Below are 14,003 nucleotides of genomic sequence, written 5' to 3' on the forward strand. Positions count from 1 at the left end.
ACAGTTAAAAGAGAAAGGCTGGGCTGGAGAGACAGCTCAACAGCTAAGGTGCTTGTCTGCAAAGCCTAACAACTAGGGTTCAATCTCCCACTACCTACATAAAGATGGATGCACAGTGACACATGCATCTGCAGTCCTTTTGCAACTGCTGGAGGAACTGATGTGCACGCGCTCTCTCTCGCTCTCTCTTGCTCTCCCTTTCTTTCTCTCCCTCCCTCCCCCCCCTCTCTGTCTCCCTCCACCCCACAGATAAATAAAAAGAGAGAAAAGCTATTCCCTGGCCTCCTTCAATTCTGCCCTGGGTGCACCGGCTAGAGTACATGCAGCCCCCCCCCCCCAACTGTCTCGTCTCACTTCCTTCTACTTTGTTATTTTCTTCTCAAGGCAGGGTCTCACTTGCCCAGGCTGGCCTAGAATTCACTATGTAGTCCCAGGCTTACCTTGAACTCACAGCAATCCTCCTGCCTCTGCCTCACAAGTGCTGGGATTAAAAGTCTGTGTCACCACACCCAGTGCTGCTCCTACTTGAACAGTAAGGTTTCAGTCTACATTTGGTATCTCACAATGAAAGAAACAAGAATACAATAAGACACAGATTCCTTGGTGGAGGCACCCTTGACACCTGGACTTTTTACCAATCTGCAGTTCATTACCCTCTCTGGAATGCTTCTTTTTTTTTTTTTCTTTTTTAAGATTTCTAATCAAAACATTTTTAAAATTTTTATTTGAGAGAGACAGACAGAGAGAATATGGGAGTGCCAGGGCCTCCTGCCACTGCAAATGAGCTCTAGACGCATGTGTCACTTTGTGCCTGGCTTTACATGGGTGATGTAGAACCCAACCCGGGCCATGTCTAAGGAGGAACAGCATCCTGTAAACCTCCCACCACAAAGGCAGAACCAAAGGAGATCTCCACCCCTTCTCCAGTCAAAAATACGACTGGTCTACAATTCCCAGTGAGGTTTCCCAGTGAGCTGGCCTTGAAATCTCCTGGTTGAACACAGTTTCCTTTGTCCTAACAGCCTCCTGCTTTATTCTCTAATGAAGAGCCCGCACACTTAACACGTCTGCAAACACCAAGAGATTGATTGATGGGACCAAGACACTGGAGGACACCCCGACCCTGTGCTTCTCCTGTGACTCCCACTATCATACAGCGTTCCTGTGAGTGGTGTGTGCACCTCACAAGGCCTACAGCTGAATGACTTGCTTTGTTTTCTTTTTCATTTTGTTGTTCTGGTTATTCATGTGCTACTATTTCTCACGTGTGTGGGGGAGGGAGTATACGTGTGCTTGCATGTCCATGTGGGGGTGTATATTCATGTGTACGCAAGTGCATGTGGCAAGCAGAGGTCAACCTCAGGTATTATCTTCAGGAACACCCTCCATCTCTTCTTGACAGGGTCTCTCCTTGGCCTGGAGCATAGGATTAGACCAGACTGGCTGACCAGGGAGCCCCAGGGATCCACCCGTCTCCACCTCCCAGTGCCAGGACTGCAGACACGCACCACCACATCTGGCATTTTCACATGGGTTCTGAGGGTCAAACTCAGGTCCTTATGCTTGCAAGGGCAAGCATGTAACCACTGAGCTCTCTCCAGCCCCATGTGCTAATGTTTCCTATAGATTTCTCCATAATACTCACCCATATTTCTCTGCAAGTCCTCTGGCTTCCTCCTCCTTCACTACCCTCTGGTCTTCCAGATCACTCTTATTTCCACATAATACTATGTCTGGGTTTTCACAGTATGCGTGCATTTGTAGCTGGCCTAGTCACATAAAAATAAGAAAGGTTATTATAGGTAAATCACAAAATAAGAACACAATCAATCGAGAATAGATGTGAAAGCGTTTTTGAAAACTATAAATGAATATCCAGATATAAAGAGCTGATAGAAAATCCTTAGCACCACACAAAGCACTAACACTTTAATCTAAAAAAAAAAAAAACTGAATGGATGGGATAGAAATGCAAAATTATTCCCGTCCTTAACACAAACTCCAGTTTACTTACTTGTGGGAGAATACACTAACCCTCAAAAGTGTGTGTAGAAGGCATGGTGGGGTACGCCTTTAATCCCAGCAGTCAATAAACAGACGCAGGGCTGGAGAGATGGCTTAGCAGTTAAGGCATTTGCCTACAAAGCCAAAGGACCCAGGTTCGATTCCTCAAGACCCACATAAGGCAGATGCACAAAGTGGCACATGCGTCCAAAGTTCATTTGCAGTGGCTGGATGCCCTGGCATGCCCATTCTCTCTCTCTCATGCGTGCTCAAATAAATAAATAAAAATATTTTTTAAAAGAAAGAAACAGAGATAGAAGGATCACCTTGAGTTCAAGGCTACTCTGAGACTACAGTGTAAATTCCAGGTCAGCCTGAGCTAGAGTAAGACCCTACCACAAAAAAACAAAAAGTTTGTAGCCAGGTGTGGTGGTGGGCACCTTTAATCTCAGCACTTGGAAGGCAGAGGTGTGAGGTTGAGGCCAGTCTGGGACTAAAGAATGAATTCCAGGTCAGCCTGGGCTACATTGAGACCCTACCTTGAAAATAAAGTGTGGGTACACATACCACAAAACTCCTGTTTTTTTTATGAAAGTGACCAAGAATCGCTTCTCAGCCTTTTGGCTAAGATCAAGTGAAAGAGACCAGGAAAGAAACTTGGAGGGATTCCCGGTGTGCTTTTTTGTTTGTTTTGTTTTGTTTTGTTTTTTGAGGCAGGGTCTCACTTTAGCCCAGGCTGACCTGGAATTCACTATGTAGTCTCAGGGTGGCCTTGAACTCTCAGCAATCCTCCTGAATTCTGGGACTAAAGGCAGGCGCCACCGTCCACCATGCCCAGCTAACAATTTTCAACTCCTTTTATTTGTTTGTTTGTTTTGTTTTTCGAGGTAGGGTCTCACTGTAGCTCATACTGACCTGGAATTGGCTATGTAGTCTCAGGGTGGCCTCAAATTTACAGCGATCCTCCTACCTCTGCCTCCCGAGTGCTAGGAATGATGGTGTGCGCCACCACGCCCGGCAACACACACTTTTGAGGGTGACTGTATTCTCCCACAAGTAGAGCGGAGTATGTATTTATTTATTTTCTTTAGAAAGAGCAAAAGAGAAAGACAGACAGAGAGAAAAAGAATTGGCACGCCAGAGCCTCAGCATGGCAATCAAACTCCAGATGCTTCTGCCACATAGTAGGCATGTGTGACCTTGTGCTTGCATCACCTTTGTGTGTCTGGCTTATGTGGGATCTGGATAGAACATGGGGCCTCAGGCTTTGAAGGCAAGTGCCTTAACTGCTAAGCCATCAATCCAGCCCTCTTTTTTTTTCTTGAGACAAGGTTTCATGTACTTGAGGCTGGCCTTGAACTCAATATGTGTTGCAGTATGACCTTGAACTTCTGATCCTCCTGCCTCCGCCTCCCAACGATGGGATTAGAGGTGTGTGCCACATGCCTGGTTTATGGGGTGTTAAGGATCAAACCTGGGGTTTGGAAAGCATTCTACCAACTGAGCTATAACCCCAGCCCTGCTAATTATCTTTCTAAAAATTAACCTATTTATACCTAAACTGGCTTTCACATTTTACTGTTATTCTAAGGCAGAACTAGTATATGAAAAAGAAAATATGGGTATGGTGGTATCTGCCTGTAATCCCATCACTCAGGAGGCGGAGTTCAGGGCCAGCCTGGACTACATCATGAGTCCTTATCTCACAAAACAAAGAAAAACCAGAATTTTCTAGGCCTGGTAGCTTACACCTTTAATCCTAGCACTTGGAAGGCAGAAGTAGGAAGATCTCCATGAATCTGAGGCCACCCTGAGGCTACATAGTGAATTCCAGGTCAGCCTGGGCTAGAGTGAGACCCTACCTCAAAAACCTAAAAGTCAGAATTTGATGGGGAAAAGAATACCAGGCATGGGGGGTACTGTCACAATCCTTATTTTACAACTTTTATCTTTCCACTGAAAACCTAAAAGGAGCACAACTGTGAAAAAAGAAAAAGTGAGTCAAACAAAAGCTTCACCTACTATGCAGTTCAACCTCCCGAAGAAGGGAGAACAGAGGTCTTTCCTCCCCCTCCCCCTCCCAGATCAGAAGTAACCCAGCTTGGACATTCTCACAAGGCTCTTATCAAAGCCTGAGGACTCCCTTGTTTTTCCTGGCAGCTAACCAGAAGCCTTGGCACTTGAGTTCCTCACTATAAAGTCCAGTCATTGACACATCTTATCAGGGGAAAGGCCTGACTCTTCCTGTGGAATTTCAGGGCATCACCCCGTTGCCCTCAAGGAACAAGTAGGGTCTTAAAACCTAATCAGTCAAGACCATGCTGTGAACCAGGCATGGTGGTGTACAACTTTAATTCCAGCACTCGGGAGGCAGAGGTCGGAGGATCACTGTGAGTTTGAGGCCACCCTGAGACTCCATAGTGAGTTCCAGGTCAGCCTGGGCTAGAGTGAGACCCTACCTCGAAAAACCAAAAAAAAAAAAAAAAAAACAGACCATGCTGTGTCCTGTGGCCAGTAAACCCTTTGTTTCATGTCCTTCAGGTAGTTTATGTGCAGTGTCCACACATGTGTGTGTGTGTGTGTGTGTGTGTGTGTGTGTGTGTGTGTGTGTGTGTTGGGGGGCACATGTGTGTGTTGGGGGGCATGTGTGTGTGTTGGGGGACATATGTGTGCCATGGCACCCATATGGAGTTCAAAGGACAACCTCAGGTGTGGTCCTTTCCTTCCACCTTGTTTGAGACAGGGTCTCTCTTGTTGATTTTTTTTTTGTTTGCTTGTTTTGGTTTTTCAAGGTAGGGTCTCGCTCTAGCCCAGGCTGACCTGGAATTCACTATGTAGTCTCGGGGTGGCCTTGAGTTCACAGCGATCCTCTAACCTCTGCCTCCCAAGTACTGGGATTAAAGCATGTGCCACCACGCCCAGCTCTTGTTGACTTTTGCTACTGTGAATGACAGACTAGTTGGCCCACAAGCTATGGAATTCCCCTGGGTCCCCTTCCGTTACCTTAGGCTCATTGAGATTATAGACGGCAGCACTATTGGAATCCAGCTCTATGTGGGTTCTAGGATCCACATCCAGTCACCACGCTTGTGCAGCAAGTACTGGTAACCACAGAGCCATCTTCCCAGGCCCAGCCCCTATGCCCTTGTATACCCAGCCACAACCGCCTTGATTTGCTCTGGTGCAGAGCCCTCCTGGTCTCCAGAGGGGTTCCAGGCTCTCTAAGCACCTGGATGTGCTCTGTTGTGAATCTGAGCGTGGACTCCCGATCCAGCAGGCCTAGGGTTGCAGCACAGCTCTGCCACGTGCCGTGACCTTGAGAAAATCACCTCACACCTCAGTTTTTCCATCTAGAGATGGTGAAGTCAAAGTAAGGGCAGACAACTTAATCCCCGTTAGGTCTGCCTAGCTCCTTAGTACCACCAGAGAGCTTGTCAAAAATGCAAAGTTGGGGGCTGGAGAGATGGCTTAGCGGTTAAACGCTTGCCTGTGAAGCCTAAGGACCCCGGTTCGAGGCTCGGTTCCCCAGGTCCCACGTTAGCCAGATGCACAAGGGGGCGCACGCGTCTGGAGTTCGTTTGCAGAGGCTGGAAGCCCTGGCGCGCCCATTCTCTCTCTCTCCCTCTATCTGTCTTTCTCTCTGTGTCTGTCGCTCTCAAATAAATAAATAAATAATTTAAAAAAGAGTGCTAAAAATATATTAAAAAAAAAAATGCAAAGTTGGGACTGGAGAGATGGCTTAGCGGTTAAGATGCTTACCTGTGATGCCTGAGGACCCAGTTTTGATTCCCCAGGACCCACGTAAGCCAGATGTACAAGGCAGCACATACATCTGGAGTTCGTTTGCAGTGGCTAGAGGCCCTGGCATACCCATTCCCTCTCTCTCTCTCTCTCTCTACCTCTTTCTATCTCTCTGTCATAAGTAAAATGTTAGAAAATTATTTTTTTTCAAAATGCAAACTTGGAGCTGGAGAGATTGGTCAGTGGTTAAAGGCACTTGTTTGCAAAGTCTGCTGACCCAGGTTCAATTCCCCAGTACCCACATAACACCAGATGCACAAAGTGGTGCGTGTATCAAGACTTCATTTGCAGTGGCTGAGGCCTGGTGTACTCATTCTCTCCCCGCTCGCTCTCAAACAATTTTTTATTTATTTTTTGTTGTTCTTTTGAGGTAGGGTCTCACTCTAGCCCAGGCTGACCTGGAATTCACTATGGACTCTCAGGGTAGCCTCAAACTCATGGTGATCCTCCTACCTCTGCCTCCTGAATGTGTGTGCCACCATGCCTGGAGCATCTAGAGATCTAAGTGGCCATGAAGTTGCATTAAGGAGCGCACTGGCTTGGGCCTGACCTGCTTACTCTTCTGGCCTAAGACGACCGCAGTGAAAGCTATGCTACCCAACTGCACTCAGGATTTAGTCTGGGCCTCCAAGACTTAGCTGAGTCAGGCTCACTCTCAGGGCTCTCCTGGCAGTCCCTACGAGGGTGACATCCCAGCTGAGAGAGCCAGCCTTGGAGGGCCATAAACACGGGCTTTCTCAGTCATCTTTAGCCTAAACTGAGAACCCCTGTTCTTGGGTTTGGCATTGGCAGCTAGACCTGGACCTAACAGGGGGTCTTGGGGGGGGGGTTGCACTCCAGGGAGGGGAGGCCAGGAAGCAGGGAAGCAGAAACACTTACTTAACCAGTTTCGGACATTGAGGAAACTTTGCTCATTCGTCAGGTCAAACAGCAGAAGGAAGCCCATGGCGTCCCGGAAGAAGGCCGTGGTCAAGCTGCGGAACCTGGGGACACAAAGCGGACTGGTCACCTGAGCCCGCGCCCGGCTGCTCAGAGAGCGCCAGCATCCCCTCGGCCTCCTACAGTGCCACCGTGCCATCCCAAGCGTAGGGACAGGTGCTCAGCCCTGTGTGAGCTGTGCTAGCAGACCTCGGGATGTGAAGCCCCACAGAAGGAAATACTGGCAGAAATTCTTCAGCTCATCAGCAATATTGGGTTTTTATCAAATATTTTAATCAATGTGTTTATAAGAGATGCTTATTTTCAGAGATACCTAACAAAATAGTTACAAATAAGCTGATAAGACACCAAGGATTCGCTTCCAAATAATATGACAGGGAGCCGGGCGTGGTGGCGCATGCCTTTAATCCCAGCACTCGGGAGGCAGAGGTAGGAGGATTGCCAAGAGTTCAAGGCCACTCTGAGACTACATAGTGGATTTCAGGTCAGCCTGAGCTAGAGCAAGACCCTGCTTTGAAAGAGAGAGAGAGAGAGAGAGAGAGAGAGAGAGAGAGAGAGAGAGAGAAAGGGAGAAACATCAAGGGAAGGGCCGTATATGATGTGCAACTGGTCACAACATGACAACTGTTGAAACTGAGTAAAGGACAAGGGTTTATTTGACTCTCCTGTTTACTTCTGCATATGCTTAAAGTTTTCCATGATAAAAAAAAAATATTACAGGAGAATGGAGTTTCAAAGGGGAAAGTGTGGGGGTGGGGAGGGAGGGAATTACCATGGGATATATTTTATAATCATGGAAAATGTTAATAAAAATTTTTAAAAAAAATATTACAGGAGAATGGAGTTTCAAAGGGGAAAGTGGGGGGAGGGAAGGTATTACCATGGGATTTTTTTTTTAAGTCATGGAAGTTGTTAATAAAAATTTGAAAAGAAACGGGGCTGGAGAGATGACTCAGTGGTTAAGGAGTTTACCAGCAAAGCTTAATGACCTGGGTTCAATTCTCCAGTACCCATATAAAGCCAGATGCAAATAAATAAAATATTTAAAAAGTAATAAAATCCTTCAAACAGGCTGTAAACGAAGTCAGAGGCTGCAGCTGACTGAAGGCAACTTAGATGCCCTGTGGCTTATCTTAGTTCCATAACCTCTGACCACGTGAGTTAATTCCAACCAGATTTTCCACTAGGTTTCCACACTCAGATAATAATGCAAGTAGCATTACAGTTTTCTTATAGTTGAGTAAACAGCAAAAGTCAACAGGGAAAAGAAGAAAAAAAAATATATACAAGACTAAAACAAAGAAGAAAGAGAATAAAAGTCATCCGGAGGAGTGGTGGCACATGCCTTTAATCCCAGAACTTGGGAGGCAGAGGTAGGAGGATCACTGTGACTTTGAGGCCACCCTGAATGACATAGTGAATTCCAGGTCAGCCTGGGCTAGAATGAGACTCTACCTCAAAAAAAAAAAAAAAAAGAATAAAAATCTAAAGTGAGAAGGTCCACTTAGAAAAGGATCCATTCATAAGAGAAAAAAGGACCTGGAGAGATGGCTTAGCAGTTAAGATGCTTGCTTGCAAAGCCTATGGAACCCTGTTCCACTCTCCCGATCCCACGTAAGCCAGATGCACAAAGGTGAGGCAAGTTCAAGGTCGCACATGCCCACTAGGTGGCACAAGCATCTGGAGTTTTCAATTGCAGTGGCTGAGGCCCTGACATGCCAATTTCTCCCTCTCTCTCTCTCTCTCTCTCTCTAGAGAGAAAGAAAAGGATCCATTCTTCCTTCAACCTTGTTGGAAACAATGCCACCATTACCATCTCAGGCTGAGGCAGCACCTCTATCCAGGTTCAAACTACCATGCAGCTTTGACTGCCCAGGTCACTGTGATGCCTGCCCAGGTCACCATGAAAAGGCTACCACTCCAGCCTCTTCTTCAGTGGAGTGGACAGTGAGACATACCTCTCCTGCCCGGCTGTGTCCCACAGCTGCAGGTGGATCCTCTGGCCTCTGCCCACAGCCCCATCTGGCCCGTTGGCTCTGTACACCTGAAATACCAGAGGAAACAGACGGAGGGAAACTCTGAGACCCGAGAGCTCTTCTTCCCTTGCTTCTTGCCACAAAACCTGAAGCCGCCTGCACTTCTCCAGACGACCCCATCTGTGATGCAAACACGTTGGTATTGCATTTGGGCAAAAATAATTTGAAGCTGGGGGTGGTGGCGCATGCCTTTAATCCCAGCACTCAGGAAGCAGAGATAGGAGGATTGCTGTGAGTTCAAGGCCACCCTGAGACTACATAGTGAATTCCAGGTCAGCCTGGGCTAAAGTGAGACCCTACCTCAGAAAACCAAAAAAAAAAAAAAAAAAAATTCAGGGGGCTGGAGAGATGGCTCAGCAGCTAAGGTGCTTATCTACAAAACCTAACAACCTGGGTTTGATTCCCCTGCACCCATGTAAAGCCAGATGCGCAAAGTCGAATGTGCATCTGGAATTTGTTTGCAGTGGTAAGAAGCCCTGGCATGCTCATTCTGTCTGTCTCTCCTTGCAATATATATTTCTTTTAAAGCCAGGCATGAGACCCTGCCTTAATCCTCCCCCCGCCACCCTGCAAAAAAATTTCTGGCTCCCTTTTGGCTTGAATCTTCCCATCTGGATGCCACGCAGTTGTCTGTCCCTGTGTGGCCCGTGTCATGAAGCCTGTCCATCACCTGCCCCTTCTGCCTGGGGCATCAGCTCATCTGATAGCATCTACTGCCACGGAGCCCTGCATAGCGGGACTCACGGCTGCTGCCCGGCTGCCTGGAGGGTTAGGCTGGAGCCAGAGTGCGGAATGCTGCCCAGGGGTGTGATGTTCACAGCATGGTGAGGGAGCAGAGGAGTGGGGAGTGCTGCCCAGGGGTGTGATGTTTACAGCATGGTGAGGGAGACAGAGGCCCACAAGGAGGCCCCATGATAGGGGGGAACTCAGGGGGGGGGGTGTCTCTCTATCAGTGCAGAGGAGGGCTCTGTTTCCTCAAATATCCATGAAGTAGGCAATTAGGGGTTCATGACAAAGGTCTTCCATGGAGTGTGTTCTGCCAAGGGAGCTGCAAGGTCCCAGCTCCAAGGACAGAATGTTCATCTGGTCCATTCCAGGGCTTTTTAATACACATACATACATACATACATGTGAAAATAAGCACCCACATACAAACATACATATACGCATGTACCTAGTTTTTTTGAGGTACGGTCTCCCTCTAGCTCAGGCTGACTTGGAATTCACTATGGAGTCTCAGGGTGGCCTTGAACTCACAGGGATCCTCCTACTTCTGCCTCCCAAGTGCTGGGACTAAAGGCGTGCACCACCAATCCCAGCTTGTAAGGAACTTTTTTTTTCTTTACACTTTAAAATTTAATATTTTTTTGCATTTTATTTATTTATTTATTTATTTTCTCAATTTTATTAAACATTTTTCATGATTATAAAAAATATCCCATGGTAATGCCCCCCTCCCCCCTTTTCCCCTTTGAAATTCCATTCTCCATCACATCCCCTCCCCATCTAATCAGTCTCTTTGCAAGGAACTTTTTTTTGTTTGTTTGTTTATTTTCAGTCCCCTTCTGCTCATTTTTCTTTCTTTCTTTCTTTCTTCCTTCCTTTCTTTCTTTCTTTCTTTCTTTGTTTATTTTTATTTATTTATTTGAGAACCACAGAGAGAGAATGAGGCAGAGAGGAATGAGCACATCTGGGCCTCCAGCCACTGCAAAGGAACTCCAGACGCATACACCACCTTGTGCATCTGGCTTATGTGGGTACTGGGGAATCAAGCCTCGAACTGGGGTCCTTGGGCTTTACAGGCAAGCGCTTAACTGCTAAGCCATTTCTCCAGCCCTGCAAGGAACTTTTTAACAGCAGAGTCACTTGGTTTGAGTTGTGCCTCAGCCTTGCTGGGTCATACTGAATGGACTGAGCATTGAACGCTTTCCTAGGTACCCTTTAATTTTAGATCCTGACTTCTGGCCTCTTAATTCCTACTAAGTAAAGCACACAGATATGCAAAGATCAGATTTTTATATGGAAGGATCCAGAACTTACCACTCTCTTTTCCCTGAAGTCAATGCCAACTGTCGTGATAAATTTGGCATTGAATTTCCCATCTGTGTACTGGTAGAGGACGCTGGTCTTCCCAACCCCAGAGTCACCCAAAGCTAAAAACTTGATAAGGTAATCATAGTCTCCGTCAGACATACTGACAATCCTGAGCTTCACCTGCAAAACACAAGGAAGCGAGCAGCAATAACATCTATCAGAAAATAACAGGTGAGGGCTGGAGAGATGGATCAGTGGTTAAGGCACTTGTCTGCGAAGCCTAAGGACCCAGGTCCAATTCGCCATGTCCCACATGTCAGATGCACATGGTGGCACATGCCTCTGGAGTTTGTTTGCAATGGCTAGAGGCCCTGGCATGCCCATTCTCTGTCTCTAATAAATAAATTTTTAAAAATCAGAAATATATACATATATATATATATATATATATATATATATATATATATATATACACACACACACACACATATATATACAGACACACACAAGAAAATAATAGGCGAGAACACCCAGCTGCCTAAGTACTGCTGGTGTGCACTAGCTTGTGTAGGTTTTGTGTTTTGTCTGTTCAGGGTGGCGCTGCAGAGGACGGCCTCCTACCATAATAGCTCCTGCTTGCAGGGGCAGGCACCACTATCACTGGCCTGTGACAGGATTCCTCTCCAACAGATGACTACATGAGAGCAAACGTCCTAACATCCCTAGTGAACCATCTGACTTGGCTACAAGCTATTCAGAAATAAGCATTCAGAACTGAAAGCGGACCCAGGTCGCATCTCATATTTGGAAATGGGAGTGTCCTCTGGTGTGATGGAAGACATCATAGTACTTCATTGACTTTTGTTTGTTTGGAAAAAGTTGGTCATACCTATAACTGTGGGGGGGTGGCATGTACATATGTGTGCTGTGCATATCTGTGGGCACAGGTATGGGTGCACTGCATACGTGTGCTCACCATGTGGAGGCTAGAAATCAATGTCAAGTGTCTTCCTCAGACACTCTCCACCTCGTCTTTGAAATGGTCTCTCAGGCCCTCGACCTCATTAGTTCAGCTAGACCAGCCGCCAGTCTGTGCTGGGGATCCCCTGTATCCGCCACCACAGAGCTGGGATTCCAGGTGTGTGCCGCCATACCGGGCATTCTATGAGGATGCCGGGGGTCTGAACTCAGGCCCTCGTGCCTGCATGGTAAGCACTTTGCCCACAGCCATTTCTCCAGACCCACTATGTTTTTACTACAAAACAAAAAACGTAGCCAGGCGTGGTGGCACATGAGGCTGAGGTAGGAGGATCACCTCAAAATAAATAAATAAACTTGGTAAATACAATTTAACAATGTAATTTTCATGGGTGAAGAATCATATTAGTTTTGTTGTTGTTGTTGTTTTGTTTTTTGTTTTTTGCTTTTTGTTTTTGTTTTTTGATTTTTCAAGGTAGGGTCTCGCTCTGTCCCAGCTGACCTGGAACTCACTCTGTAGTCCCAGGCTGGCCTCAAACTCCCAGTGATCCTTCGACCTCGGCCTCTCTTGGTGCTGAGATTAAAGGTGTGCACCACCATGCCCAGCTGCCAATGATCTTTTGACTTTTGTTTTCTATTCCTGAAAGTAATACTAACCAAGACATCATAGGTGAAACACTAACAAACCAAATACCACAAAGTGAAGGTTTAGACAGGACCACTAATGTTAATTATAGTTTAGACTTCTCAGAATTATTCACCTTTATAATAAATATCTGTTTTCTGGATCTGAAAATAAACACTCAGATCTTGGGTTTTGGTTTTCTAAAGGATAAGATTGAATGCAGAGAGGTTAACTGATTTGCACAGTCTGAAACCTGATCTCCCCCCTCTGAACCAATGCCTGCTAGACCCAAGGCTTCAAGTTCACGACTCATTTCTTTACAAGTGCATATCACACCTGAAACGGGCTGGTAGTATGGGTCCTTGGAAGGCAGCTGCGGTGGTTTGAATGTAATAACCCCGTAGGTGTAGGCTCGTGAGTTCTGAACACCGGTGCTCAGCTGCTGGCAACTTGGGAAGTGGAGCCTTGCCGGAGGCGGTGTGTCACTGGGGGCTGTGTGGACTATGGTCCAGCCCTGCCGGTTGTTCCTGCTCCTTCCTCTCTGCTGCTGACATGTGAAAACATGAGCCAGCTTCCTGATGGCGCCTTGCTCCCCTGCCTCGCTGCTATGACGGAGCTTCCACTCAGAATTTTAAGCCAACATAAACCCTTTTTTGTTGGGTGTTCCGGCCCGGCAGCAAGGACGTGCCTGCTTCGGCAGCCTTGTAGGAGATGCATGTACTCAGGCAGGGCTCTCTGAACCAAGTGCACCCTGAACAACCATTTCGATATCTCTGGTCCTCCAACTTACAGTCTCCATTCTCAGACAAGAAGAATGGCCTGGGAGATGCCTTGGTTGGCAAAGGGCTTATGGTGAAAGTGTGATGGTGCCGCCTTTAATCCCAGCACTTGGGAGGCAGAGGTAGGAGGGTCTCTGTGAGTTCAAGGCCAAATGGGACTACAGAGTGAGTTCTAGATCCACCTGGGCTAAAGTGAGAACCTACCTCAAAAAAAAAAAAAAAAAAAAAAAACTAAAAGAATCAAAATTAAAATATGAGGTGGAGAATGACTAAGAAAGAACCTGACATCAGCCTCTGGCCTACACATGCACCCCATATACATGCATACACACATATATGAGCATGCATACACATGTGCACGCATACCACATATAAATAAACAGACCAAGAAAAGAAAGGTGATGCATGCTACTTCACACAATTGTTCTGAGGACTAAATGAGATAGTTTGTGGAGTACCAAGTACAATTCTGAGGAAATACTGAGTACTCAGTGTGCCCTGAAGCTCCCTGGGTAGAGGTGGGGTGAAGGAGCCACTCTGATGAAAAAGACTCTGTGAGGCTGGAGAGGTGGCTTAACAGTTAAGGTGCTTGCCTACAAAGCCAAAGGACCCAGGTTCAGTTCCCCAGTACCCACGTAAGGCAGATAGATGCACAAAGGGGTGCACATGTTTGGAGTTCTCCTTTGCAGTGGCTGGAGGCCCCATTGAGCCCAATCTCTCCCTCTCTCTCTCAAATAAATAAATAAAATTTTAAAAAAAGTAAAAGACTCTATGAGGCTGATTAGACCTTCATTAATTGTTTTTGTT

At 46.6% G+C, this 14,003-nt stretch overlaps 1 protein-coding gene across 2 annotated transcripts in view; it reads right to left on the reverse strand.

The window, feature by feature from the left end:
- The window catches only part of Rab27a (RAB27A, member RAS oncogene family), a 65,756-nt gene that overhangs the window by 5,324 nt on the left and 46,429 nt on the right, over nucleotides 1-14,003 (reverse strand). For both annotated transcript variants that reach the window (XM_045160407.1, XM_045160408.1), the window contains 4 exons: nucleotides 10,821-10,994; nucleotides 8,703-8,788; nucleotides 6,685-6,788; nucleotides 1,646-1,769 (listed from right to left, as the gene is read on the reverse strand). In XM_045160407.1, the coding sequence (XP_045016342.1) occupies nucleotides 1,646-1,769; nucleotides 6,685-6,788; nucleotides 8,703-8,788; nucleotides 10,821-10,973 (467 nt within the window). In that variant the 5' untranslated portion in view covers nucleotides 10,974-10,994. The remainder of the gene's footprint in view (nucleotides 1-1,645; nucleotides 1,770-6,684; nucleotides 6,789-8,702; nucleotides 8,789-10,820; nucleotides 10,995-14,003) is intronic.

Source organism: Jaculus jaculus, chromosome 10, assembly GCF_020740685.1.
Source record: "Jaculus jaculus isolate mJacJac1 chromosome 10, mJacJac1.mat.Y.cur, whole genome shotgun sequence".
NCBI classification, from domain to species: Eukaryota; Metazoa; Chordata; class Mammalia; order Rodentia; family Dipodidae; genus Jaculus; species Jaculus jaculus.